Here is a 13071-nt window from a genome sequence, read left to right on the forward strand (position 1 = left end):
CCAGTAACCACTCTAAATGCTTGCTTGAAATTTTAAATGATTCATTATTTGTTTTTAACTTGTGGCAAACAAACAAGAAGAGTGTTTGCTGCATTGTTACTAGCAGAAGAAGAGTTTTGGATTCTACGTCTGTTCTTATATTTCTTATAGTTGCCAAGTTCTGAAAGAGGTCAGAAGGATTTTTGTAAGATCAAACTTGGCTGTGGAAAGCTACGTTCCCCTCTCCCTTGCCCCACCACTCATATTTGAAACACGTAAACTCGTTCAGAAACAGCCAATGTTAAGATCAAGTTGATTAGGATGTGATAATGAAGTATTCATTTCATTTTCCAATAACTTTAAAGATGTGTCTGTTACATTTTTTATGCAAAGTGAATACGCCGGTCGCTGTAAAAAATCTTCATCCAAATGGAGTTAATCCGCAATTTGCTGGCCATAAGTAGTGCAAACTCCCGGCTATGGTTGCCGGATCACGCGTGAAAGAAAATAAACTTCCCTGATAAAAAACAATCTTAATCCTCAGTCTCCATCTATATTCGAAGCCAACGGCAAATAAATTAATAGGGTTTCCGTAATTCCGATAACGAATTATCTGTGATCGATAAGAAAAACGAATTTATTTGTGTTTGTAAAAATATGTAAAATGGGTTGCGACGATGATATAGTGAAGTGTTTAGTGTTTTGGGCTAATTTTTTCCTCGCAGTAAGTACAGTTAACTTGAACAAATCTCGGAATTTGCATAAATGAATAAAAAAACACCCAGCCTAGCGATTGACCGATAATAAAATAAAGTTTAATGACAGTCATTATTGCAGAGTATTTTGCAAGTACTATTTATAAATTATTTACCGTTACTTAACGAATTTGGAGGAGTACCAATGTAAATAGTAAACAGAACTTGTGGCAATACACTACGGTAAATTGTCATTTCCAGTCTATGTATAAAATTTTGTTGTAAATTATCTTTTATTCTGACACTAGACTAAAACAAACGTTGTGGGAAATAGAAATAGAACCGCCAGATAAATTTATTGGTTAAAGTTATTTTTGAACGTTTTCAATTTAAGATCAAGCTGTATCAACACAGAAATTGGTTTTTTAAAGCCTTCAAATATATTTTGTGAAATATTGGGTGTAATTATGACTAATTTCCAGTAACTAATAAAAAAAATATTATCGATATACAAGCCAATTAATTAAATATAAAAATGAACCTAAAATTTCTGTAGACTAATTTTAATTAAAGTGATTTGATAAGATAAATATCACTAAAACTTTTACAATTATACAAAGTCTAAAATGATGGGCAATTAGAGAATTATTTGCAAAATCCAAGGAAAGTAGAGTATGTTTTATAAATTTTATCATTCAAACTACTTTTAATTAATATCCATTTCTTTTTTCAGCTTGTCGGAATATCTGTAATTTCCATAGGAATAGTTTACAAAGTAAATCTCGAAGAAGTCACTTATGTCATACCTAAAGATTATCATAATATAGTACTGATCCCTGTACTTACTATTCCTCTTGGTTCAGTCATTATCGCAGTTGCCGTTTTTGGTTGTTATGGATGTATCACGGAAAAAACAAGTTTTTTGACTGTCGTAAGTATACGTTACATTATACTAATCAAAGCTAATATAACATGCAAATAATATCACTTAAATTATTACGTTTAGTATCAAATCAAATTTAAAAGCCTGTTATTAAAAAATAATTAGCGCCTGCAATTATACACCGTTTGATAATTATATTCATCTTCTAATTTTAAAAATAAAATCGTTCCAAGTTATAATATCCAATTCATATTATTATTTAATTGTGAAGAATTTGCAAAAGTTACGGATGCCTCTTCTTGTAAGGAGCAGTTATATTTTCCTTGGATTTTCCTTGCGATATCAAGTTAGATATAGACTCATCAACATAACTTTCTTGAAATGCCCGTCTTGGTCAAGTATTGGAACAAGAAGGTAACTGCCAACGTCCTGTACATCACTAATTCTCAAATTCTTCAATATCTTTCCAATACTATAGCTTTTTTTGCTTTGTATCCTCTCGATTCACTCTACAAATAAGCAGGAAATATGTTTGTTTTATAGTTGCCTTCAACATCGACTACTTCACCAGCATAGATGAAATTGCATATTTTTTCTTCAAATTTAAAAAATACGATAGCATGATTTCATTTATTGTCATTACTCTCCGTTTCTCCTTCCATTCGTTAAATTCGACGAACACTTTTTCGTAATGTTCCCTGGATTTCGCTGGTAATAAATGGAAAATTGCTTGTTGAGCTTCTTCAAAAACATCCACACAATTACTTTCTTACAATTTTACCAAATTCAGATAGAACTGTTTATTAAATAATTGATAATAAACAACGTACTATAGCATTCAATAGGTATAACAAAACCTACCACGTTTCATTGAATACTGGTAAGAAATATCAACTCGTGCGAATATTTGAACGTTGTGTTGCATTCGTGTTTTAATTGCCTTTTATCCACTCAAGAATATTAAACGCCAGAACAACGTATTCGCGTTTAAACGTTCTTGCGTGGACAAAACGCTACTTAAAACTCTTATACAATAAATAACTATTATCATTGGTCGTCCAGAGTGTATTTAAACTGAACCTCTTTTAATGAAATGACCATCACAGCTTATTCTACTTACAGAAGTGAATTTATTTTCCTTTCACAGTAACAGTTTTGTTTTTTTTTCCAGTATGGAGCGATTCTGTTGTTGGTTTTCGGCTTACAAGTGGCTGTAGGTATCTCATCCTTCTTCCAAATAAACGACAGGTGTCTGTTTGACCGACAATTAAATGATACCTTAAATGACGTATTTAGTAACTATCAAATTTATGAAAATAAGGAGATTGTTGACTTAATTCAGCATAGGGTAAGCCAATACAATTTTTTTTCAATAAAAATTCTCGCACGGGAATTATAATCACAGAGTTACAGTGTGAGTTTCTTTTTATAGTTAGTAACGAAATATTTTTAGTTCAAAAACTTAGATTTTAAAATAATAAGTAGCAAATCTGTCTGATCTGTGTATAATATTTTATGCGTTTCGCAATATCCTGCTTAATCTCAGTGTAAACGTTAAGTGATATTCCCCTGTTTTAATAAATTGAAATTGTTATTTTTGAATACAAATATTCACTTATGCGTAGGTTATATCAAAATTGTTAAAAGTGTAAAATTCCATGCTAAATTGAAATTATTGTCTAATTAAACCTGACTGAGTGCATGATTCAACTAAAATTGCTTTCACATACGAGGGATATTAGAAAATTAATCTACCTAGCCATGATTGTTGTGTTGCCTAGTAACGTTCGATAGTGATAACCTTTCCTATTTGTGTCGAAATTTGATTGCAATTCGTGAGAATTGCACTGTTATCCTTTTTTTTTACAAAGGAACAATCGGAGTTCTATCATATCTAAAGTAAAATATTGGCCAAGACTTATTTAGCTGGTGTTGTGAATATATCGAAAATCCAAAAAGTGGAGCATCTTCAGGCGCAACCAATCTTGATTACATGGAAATGGAAACATGAGTAAAGTTTCAACAAGTTGAGTTCAACACAACAAAAACTGTTTAGACATAATTTTTCTCAAAACCATTCGAAATTTTAGATGTGGACTTTTTTCTTCGCCTCCAAAACAAAGGATGGCACACAATTTTCAGTTAAGAGGTTTTTGAAACCATGCAGAAATTATTCTTGTACGATATATGCCAAAGGAGACTAAAATAACAGTTTACGTTAACAATAAGTAAGGCTATTGACCAAAAACTTACAGGCTTGTGTCAAAAAAATTTCGTCATCACGATAATGTATGAGTTTACAAAGTAACCAAAGTCTAAACCATCCTCTGTCACTTCTGTAAACTACATGCTCCGCATTTGCTTATGTCTGATTTATTTTTATTTGCTAATTTGAAGCAGCTCGTCAAGAGACGTCATTTTGCAGAAGGTGACCAATTGAAAGAAAATATTGATGTTTAATTTGAAGACCAAAGGAATTATTTCGGACGGATTAAAATAATGACATTGATGTTAAGGAAGATGATTATTATTACTATTATTACTAAACTAAAGAAGTGAACAGAGGCAAAGATGTTATGCAGTTTTAACTGGTCGGAAAATTGATATTATCAACAAAATCGTGTTTGTTTCCCTCGTACTGTGTGTAGTAAAATTTGTAGTGATTGTATGAATGTGTAATCTGCAGGTTTTGTTTGTACTTCTACATTTGCTTAGTTTTTAACCTCATTTTTTGTTCCATTCAAGTAATTTTTAATGGATAGATTTTACACCTCAATCGAAATAATTATATTGAACTTGACTTAATACACCTTATCATTTTAAGTACATTCGTTATAAAAAAAATTATCTGTATATCTTTTCTACTAACTAATAACGATTTATATTTTCCGAAAAATCAGATAATCAAAAGATCAGAAAATAATACATGGTGTCCAATGAAGAATGTGACATTCCGTGTACGTGGTTCGTATTTTTATTCCATACGATGTCATCGAATTAATATTTTCATTATAGAGAACACTAAATTTATTAAACTTATTTTATTTTTAATTATGAAACCAATCAATATTAAGTAAATCCATTTCAAAGATACAAAATAGTATTAATTATTTGGAATGATATTAATGTAGTAATAGTTGCTCTTTCATTAATCATTTTGATGTGATGGATTTCATCAATATATTGATTAAAAAAATTAAATCTCTTGTTGGCTCTATTGACTCCATCGTATTGAAATTACTAATGAAAGAGCACATCCGTTTTACATAATTATTATAGATTCTAGAGCAACACTATGTGATCGAATTTGTATTACGAGTTGCCTATATTATTAGTATTATTAGGTTTTTGCATAATATTTTTATTAATATAGGTACGACCATGTCATCATATATCTGAAGTGGATACTGTCGAAATAATTTCGACTTAAAAAAAGAAAATATCTTAATTTTGATACAATTTCTAGCTCAGGTGTTGTGGAATGAACGGACCCACGTACTGGACCGTAATTCCTAGAAGTTGTTTTGAGACTGATACGAAAAATGTTTATAAGGAACCCTGCCCTGCCCTGGTCTCAAAATATGTGAATCACTGCCTTAGAATCGTAGGAATCATGTCACTAACTCTTTCTATTACCGAGGTAAGTTTTTTTTGTTATAAACTGCCATATTTTATGTAACAGAATTTAATAGTGAACAGAAAACTATGAAAAATAAATAAATTTCAGTACAACTAGCAACTTTTTATAAGATTTTGTTTAAAGTATAATGAAATTACTCCTGTAAAATTAATACCTATTTAATGTTATTCAAGTAATACATCATTTAGATTGACGTCCTACCAAATTTGTTTGTGTTTTACACATGGAAAAAGTTAATTTTACATCTTCGCTTGTCATATCAAATTTGTTTAATGATTTTGAAATTACTAACTCTTGGAATATTAGATTGAACTGAGACATAAATGCTGTTTCAGGAATATACAGGGTGTCCACGATATAAGTGCCGTATGTAATAGAAAATTTCAAAATATGCAAAAGTCTTATGCGAAATAAGACCTAATTGCATTTCAACGATATTAAGAAATAAAGTGAAAGACAAATTTTTACTTTTACTAAAAACTTAAGTTATCCAATTGTCTTATAAACATTGGAAACTGATGGTACTATTTTTATTTTCTGAGTAAAATTAAAAATTGTTCTTTGGTTCCATTTCATTGCAATATACCAACAATTTTGTATGAACCCAGAATTAAACGTATTCATCAATGATATGGTCCATTTCCTTCAATCCAAGGTTTCTAAATATATTTGTTTAAGTCTCATCTGTGACTAGAATTTTGTCAATAAAATTATTGCAATTTCCTTCTATAAACCACAATCGATGAAGAACATCTATTACTGCAGCTTCCGCACATTGGATACATCAGGCGTACAATAATTGTCATCTAAGTATTTTACGTACATTTGACTTAAACACGCTCGTTTGACGGACAATTATTCTTGTACTTGTACTGGAATTATCGTCAACAAGATGTAGTATTTTCTCTTTTTCACGAATTCATTGTTCCGATCCTCATTGAGGCCTAGGAATAACACTACCAGTATCTACAACACATCTATCCTATCACGTATTATACTGTGGACATCCCCTGCCCCTGCAACATTTACAATAAAAATTGACTGGAATTGAAAAACTGTGAAAATTATTATTTCGTTTTCAGATATCTGGTTCAATCATATCACTAGCATTTGCTAACTACCTCAAGAACAATAAGAGACGATATCAGTGTGGGAAGGCATATTCAGTGTACCATTTTGGGAATGGAGTGATTTGATATAAATTTTAATTTGATGAGGGAAGCAGTGCAATGTATAGTATGTGAAATATGGATCCGTTCTTCCAAAAATTTCATGCAGTGGTTGGTCGTGTGAAGAAACGCGTTTTGTTTTTATGTTTAGCTGTCAAAAATCTATTGAGAAAATAAACTCATGATATGAGCAGGAAATTAACCAACCAACCATGTTCTTCAAGGACAAATACTCTTACCTCAATTTCAGTTTCTGTAGGAATTTGAAGGTTATGTAAATGTTCCAAATAAAGCACAAACAAATTCCAAAACAGATAAATTCCAAATAAAATTAATTAAAGTAGTATTTAAGAGAAATAGTGCAATCTAATTTTTATATTATTTTCCTGTAAATAACTTATTGTTAGCGTAGCATATTTGTTTAACACTCATGGAGATGTACAAATATTTGTATGAATATGTGATATTTTATGTTATAGGTTTCCGAATAAATTATTGTAGGTATTTCACAATACAAATAACTTATTGTAAACATATATTTTGATAAAAAAAAAAATTGGAAGTGTATTACTGGAAAAACTGTGTTTTAATTTAATACCTGCTACTTATTTCAGCACCTGTAACTGAAGGATCATGATATCTTCGTTAACCAGACGGTTTGGAATTTAACTCATGTCAGACGAAATAGGATCGAAGAAGCATTTTTTTCAATGAGCACTTTATTAAGTGACAAGCAAATTTAGGGACAAAAATATTTTTGTCCCAAGAGAGGAAAAATATCGATTCCTATCGGGTAAGTCGTGAGAAAATCTTTATTTTCACATATACAATAGAAAAAGTTGTTTTAAATCAGTGTATTCACTTTTATATTCAACTCATTTATATGTTCCACAAGGTGCTTTATTTTTTGTATCCTTATCTGCTCATGAAAATTATTCAAAATTATTCCTGTTTTTCGCTTTTTGCTCGTTAAATTTTCCATTGGCATTCAGGTATTCTCTCCAGATTTCGCAGCGAGTTTTTTTGAACCCAATTAAAACTTTCTGAATCTAGTTATACAGGCGTTCCCGAAGGATATTTGCCGGCAAAACAAATTTCTACCTACGTTTTTGTTGCTACGTAATAACTAAATGCAGAATTGCGTGTTTTTGTGATTTTCCCGCAAGCCGAGTATATTCATCTTTCCTTATACAAAAATGATGCTGATCTCCCAAGACCCAATTTTTATTTTCCAGATTAGAATAGTAATCCTCAGTCTGGTATCCCAAATATGACAAAAGCCATACGGCAGAAAATGTACATAGAAAATTTTTAAAGCATGCTTATTATGTCACATAAATTCTGTTCATTTATAGGACACCCCATGACTTATTAGCCGAGTACAAAGTTGACAGTCTCGACACTTGTCGACTCTTTTTTTCTGTTAATGTACTGTACAAAATTGCTAATTCCTTAATATATTGTCCTGAAGTCTGGACCAGACTTGAATTCAATGTAGCAAGTTAAATTCATAATACTGTGGCCTCTTTATACTTTCAATCAAATGTCCAAGATTGTTTCTCCAGGTCCTGTTTGAAATTTCTGTTTTTAAAATCAAAACTATGATGTTAGGAACTTAGTGGGTATATTTCTTTTCTTATATTTTCACTTGTTGGTGTATTCAATGTAATATCCTTTATGGTGTGGTTGATTTTGGTCACAGACTTAGGATTTTTCTGTTTTTTTTAACCTTGATTCCATCTGTACAGAGACTGTTTGGCACTTTAGTTTGGGGAGATTTTAATAAAATGTTTGGACATTTGGAAAATGTTTATTATTAAAGAACTATCTCTTATACAGTCACTTTACAGTAAACGAATTTCGCTTAATAAATATAAAAATATATTTAGATATTGCTGTATTCCTGAGTTTCACATCATAATTATGTGTATATCGTGAAATTATCAATATGGCAATGTAATATGCTTTTCACAGAACAGTTTTGTTAATTTAGTGGATTGCTGAGTTCAATTTTCAGTGCTTCAGTTATTTTAGGATTTTAACATTTAAATAAAACTTTAACGTACAGAGGGATTCATAGCAAGCATAAAAAAATTGGCAGGAGATTGAGCATCAAAAATGTAACAAAACTGCTTTTTTATGCTGTCAGCCCCTGCCAGTTATTAAAAGTTACAAGGTGTTGAATTAAAAAACATAATTTTGGAAATAGCTCAGAAATAAATTAACAGTTTTCTGTAGTTTTTGATCATGTAATGGGGCCCCTAAACTATTATTTTTGACATAGGTAAATATTAGTGGTTCCTAACCTGTTGTATATTGTAAATTTTATGTCAGTCAAAACAATTTTAATTATAACCTCATTGTGAATAATTCTTAGCTTTATTTAAACAAAAGATTACCTATTTTTTCATCAACTAAGCGTTGTTTTTGAATTATAGAACCCAAAAAATACTAAAGACAGAGAACAAGCAGCTCAGCATTATTTTGTATACCTATAATGTGATAAAAATGAGTTAAAAAGTTAAATAATTTAAAAAAAAATAATTGAAAAAGATTTATTTGTTTATACTCTTGCTAGTTCTTGACGTAAGAGTTCATTTGATTTATTATATTATAAACTTTTATTTTAATAATTTTTTCATTTTAATTTTGTTATTACATATTACATTTCAAGCACTATAACTCAAAAATAGTATCACTTAGCGTAATAAATAAACATCTTTTGCTTACAAATATTTAAGATTCTGAATTTGATATAAAATTCAAATCATTTTCGCTGACACAAGTCACAGGGTTAAAAATTTCCCATTTCTATGCTGCTGAATAATTTACAAATTATAAACTTTTATCAAACAGTGTAGTTTAACGTCCTTATCATATTATTTTAAAAAAGTCACCGTATCAAACTCGCAAAAGTGACAACAACGCCATTAACTAATTTCCCTTGTAACTTTCTAAAATTCGGGATATGCAGTGTTTTTAAACCGCCGTGCTTTCTATTGCCCTTTCGGGCAGTTCCATCGGTGGGTTGATGTGTGGATTACAAGTTATTTCCATGGTTCCCGACTTCACAGGGTTGCATTCAGCCATTTGCGTATAGTATCCAACCATTGAGATCAGTCCAAACCACAAAGCAACTGAAAATACGTAAAAAGTGAGACATTGCATCACTGACAATACTATTCGAATTTCAACATTATTTTCATTATAAATATTTTTTCAAAATCATTGAAATTGAAAGATTTAGAAATCGTATTATAGCTCCCTTGAAGAGGTCTTCACTGTGTTTCTAACTATGTTGTTTCAAAATACGCATTAAATTATCAAGTAAAGTAAATGGGGAAGATTGCATAATTCTACAAGTTAGTGAAATATGTATTTATTAAAAAAAACTCTTAGTACTTACTGCAGCCTAGAAAGAGTTCTCCCAGAACGAGAGATTTATATGCCAACATGTTGAAAAAGACAAATATTGTTAAACTTATCAAATTGGACAACTCTAAGAGTAAATAGAGAAGAACTAATTCTGCTTTTCCCTAAAACACGTCATATATTCATTTACTCAAAATTCAAATTTTTTAATTTTACACATACAGGGTGGTCACTTTTAAGATATACACCATTAGTAGATATCTCCTAAACTAGATATACAAGGTTGGCTAAATTACCGAAAAGTTGCATATTTTCATGCTATTTCGGATTATGAAAAGAAATTGAAGGTAAGTTGTACCGTTCCTGAAATAAGCTGAAAAAACTGAAAACTTGGCTTTTCTTATCACCTCCATATCTTTTTTATTATTGAAAGTAGAATAATGAAAATCGGTATGTATACAAAAGACCATAAGCTCTATCTATTGCAGGGTTGTAACATCTTCCAGGCCTCCTAGATCCTTATGTTTTTATAATCAACTTTTGATTTTTTTATATGGACGCCATATTGAATTTTTGCACCATTAGATTAAAGATTAAATATTTCAGTTTAAGTTTCGTGTTCAACGATGCATAATACTTGAAGAGATTTTATTATAGCCCAAAAAACGCCAAATTTATGATTTATTCAATTTTATCGTGGTTCAGGAGTTAATAATAGTGTACACCCTGTATACTTTCTCCCAAAGTATGAGCCTTTTACGTAAGTATTTCATGCCATATTTTGTAAGCGGAAACTACCCTTACCTTCACCACACCCATTATTAATATCACCCCTGCAAAGGTATTGAGAGCTCCCATAATAATGCCTAGAATTAAATAGACTTTGTGTTCGTGTGTACGTTCTTTGGACATTTCAATGCTACTTTTTGCTATGAAAATTGCAGCAACAGTCTGAAATAAAATAAATTATTATAAATAAATAAATTTATTTCAATATTTGACCCCCCACACTCCACCTAAGAGGCCCTAAATTTTCCAGAACCCCCTCCACCCATTCTTACGTGAGATTTTACTAATCGAAGAGGGGGTGTTCCATAAAAAAATATATAATCAAAATATCAAATAAAATTTTTTTTGGACACACTGTATCTCAAGAATCAAGCCGTTGCGGATCCATGTTCATATGAACTTTTTACCTTAAAATTAGTCAAAAATTCACCATTTAAAGTTTGTACAAGTAGTTAATAAACACCCTGTACCTTGCTGTAAAGGCACTATATACTAATAAATGACAAAAACTCTGACAGCTAAATATTTTTTCTACACACATTCTGTTACTTGTTTTGCTTTGCAATAGTTACATTTTGGATAGTTACTATTATCATTTACATGCTATTTCCTATTACTTGTCTGACTATGAAAATTTAAAAATATTGTACCTACCAAATTAATAAAAGCCATAACCCAAGCGCCACTTTTCAGAGGGAGACAGTACAGAAACTTTTTCTCCATTTTTTAAACTATTTAATAACGTTTGGTTTTTTAACATCTAATAAACTCAACCCACCAGTAGGGCTTTCCCAATTGAACTGGATGCTGGATTGAAACCAAACGGCGCCAGACGTCTTGACGCCCTTTGACATGGGAAATTTCCTTTTCCACAAAACACCGACGATCATTATGTGCACTTTTTCTCCTTAAAATAATTTGGTCTTGTAAAATATTTTGTAACGTGAGACCGTTTTCTACTAATATATGTAAGTATAATTTTTCAGTTTAATTCAAAATGGATTACTAAAAGAAAATTATTATTTTGACAAATTTGACTTCAATGTACCAGGTTCAATTCATAATACTTGGTGCCTTTAGACTTCCAGTCGAATGTCCAAGATTGTTTCTCAAAGACCTGTTTGAAACTTCTGTTTCTAAAATCAAAACTGTGATGTTCAGAACTTAATAGGTATATTACTTTTCTTATTTTTTCAGTTGTTGGCGTATTCAATGTAATAACCTTTATGGTGTGGTTGACTTTGGTCAGACTTAGGATTTTTTTGTTATTTTTTAACCTTGATTTTATCTATATTGAGGCAATTTGGCACTTTAGTTAGGGGAGATTTGAATGAAATTAAAGTACATTTGGAAAAGGCTTATTTAATTAACTACTCTTTTATACATAAGTCACTTTACAATAAACGAAAGATTTCGCTTAATAAACATCATAAAAATATTTAGATATTGCTGCAATCTTGAGTTTCACATCATAATTATGTGTATATCGTGAAATTATCAATATGGCAATGTAATACGCTTTTCACAGAACAGTTTTGTTAATTTAGTGGATTGCTGAGTTCAATATTCAGTGCTGCCACTTCTAGAATGGGATGATATTCACAATAAAGATTCCTTAACTGGAATACAAATCATTGTCAGTTATCAAAGTTTTTTTAAAGCTTTCAGTGTTTCAATGAAATATTTATATTTAAATAAAATTTGACTATAGGAAGGGACTCGTAGAAAGTATAGAAAAAATAGCAGCAGATAGATCATCAAAAATGTTGGTTTTTGATGCTCTCAAGCTCTGTCAATTGAATAAACATTTTTTTTTTTGGATTTAGCTCCGAAACAAACTAACAGATTTGTTTAGTTTTTGGTCAGCTAATGGGGCCACTGAACTATTATTTTCGATAGAGGTAATTACTCAGTGGCGTAGTGGTTTCTGTTTCATATTGTAAATTTTACGCCAGTGAAAATAATTTGAATTCTTAGATATATTTCATCAAAAGATTACCCGTTTTTTCATCAGCTGAGTTATAGAATCCAAAAAATACTAATGACAAAATTTAAAAAATCAATTTAAAAGGATATATATTTGTTTATACTCTCGCTAGTTCTTGACGTAAAAGTTTATTTTATTTATTATATTATAAACTTTTATTTTAATAATTTTTTATTTCTTTATAATAAATAAACATCTCTTTTGCTTATACATAATTAAGATTCTGAATTTGGTATAAAATTCAAATCACTTTCTCTGACAAAGGTCACAGGGTTAAAAATCTCCCATTTCTATACCGTTGAATAATTTATAAATCGTAATTTTTTATAAGATAGTGAAGTTTAATGTCTTTATTGCATCGTAAAGAAAATGAATAAAAAATTGTTCTTTCCTGAGCTATTGTCAAAATTAATTTTGTTCTTTTTCTTAAATTAGCTTAATTTTTACTTAACACTGGGTATAAGGCAAACTCGCTACACTTTCAAGGTTTTCCGATTGTTTTACACTTGATATGAATAAATAAATATAAAAAAATTGTTTATTTAACCACGCTAATA

General features: G+C 30.2%; 1 protein-coding gene across 1 annotated transcript; it reads left to right on the forward strand.

Annotated features, from left to right (window-relative positions):
- Positions 1-378: 378 nt before the first annotated feature.
- LOC108912829 (leukocyte surface antigen CD53-like) lies at positions 379-6880 on the forward strand. Its single transcript, XM_018718222.2, has 5 exons — positions 379-703; positions 1408-1605; positions 2729-2905; positions 5024-5197; positions 6280-6880. The coding sequence occupies exons 1-5, from the start codon at positions 644-646 to the stop codon at positions 6391-6393; spliced, it is 723 nt and encodes a 240-aa protein (XP_018573738.1). The 5' UTR covers positions 379-643; the 3' UTR covers positions 6394-6880.
- The last annotated feature ends 6191 nt before the right edge of the window (positions 6881-13071 follow it).

The sequence above is a fragment of the Anoplophora glabripennis genome, unplaced genomic scaffold (assembly GCF_000390285.2).
Source record: "Anoplophora glabripennis isolate ALB-LARVAE unplaced genomic scaffold, Agla_2.0 scaffold321, whole genome shotgun sequence".
In the NCBI taxonomy this organism is placed as follows: domain Eukaryota; kingdom Metazoa; phylum Arthropoda; class Insecta; order Coleoptera; family Cerambycidae; genus Anoplophora; species Anoplophora glabripennis.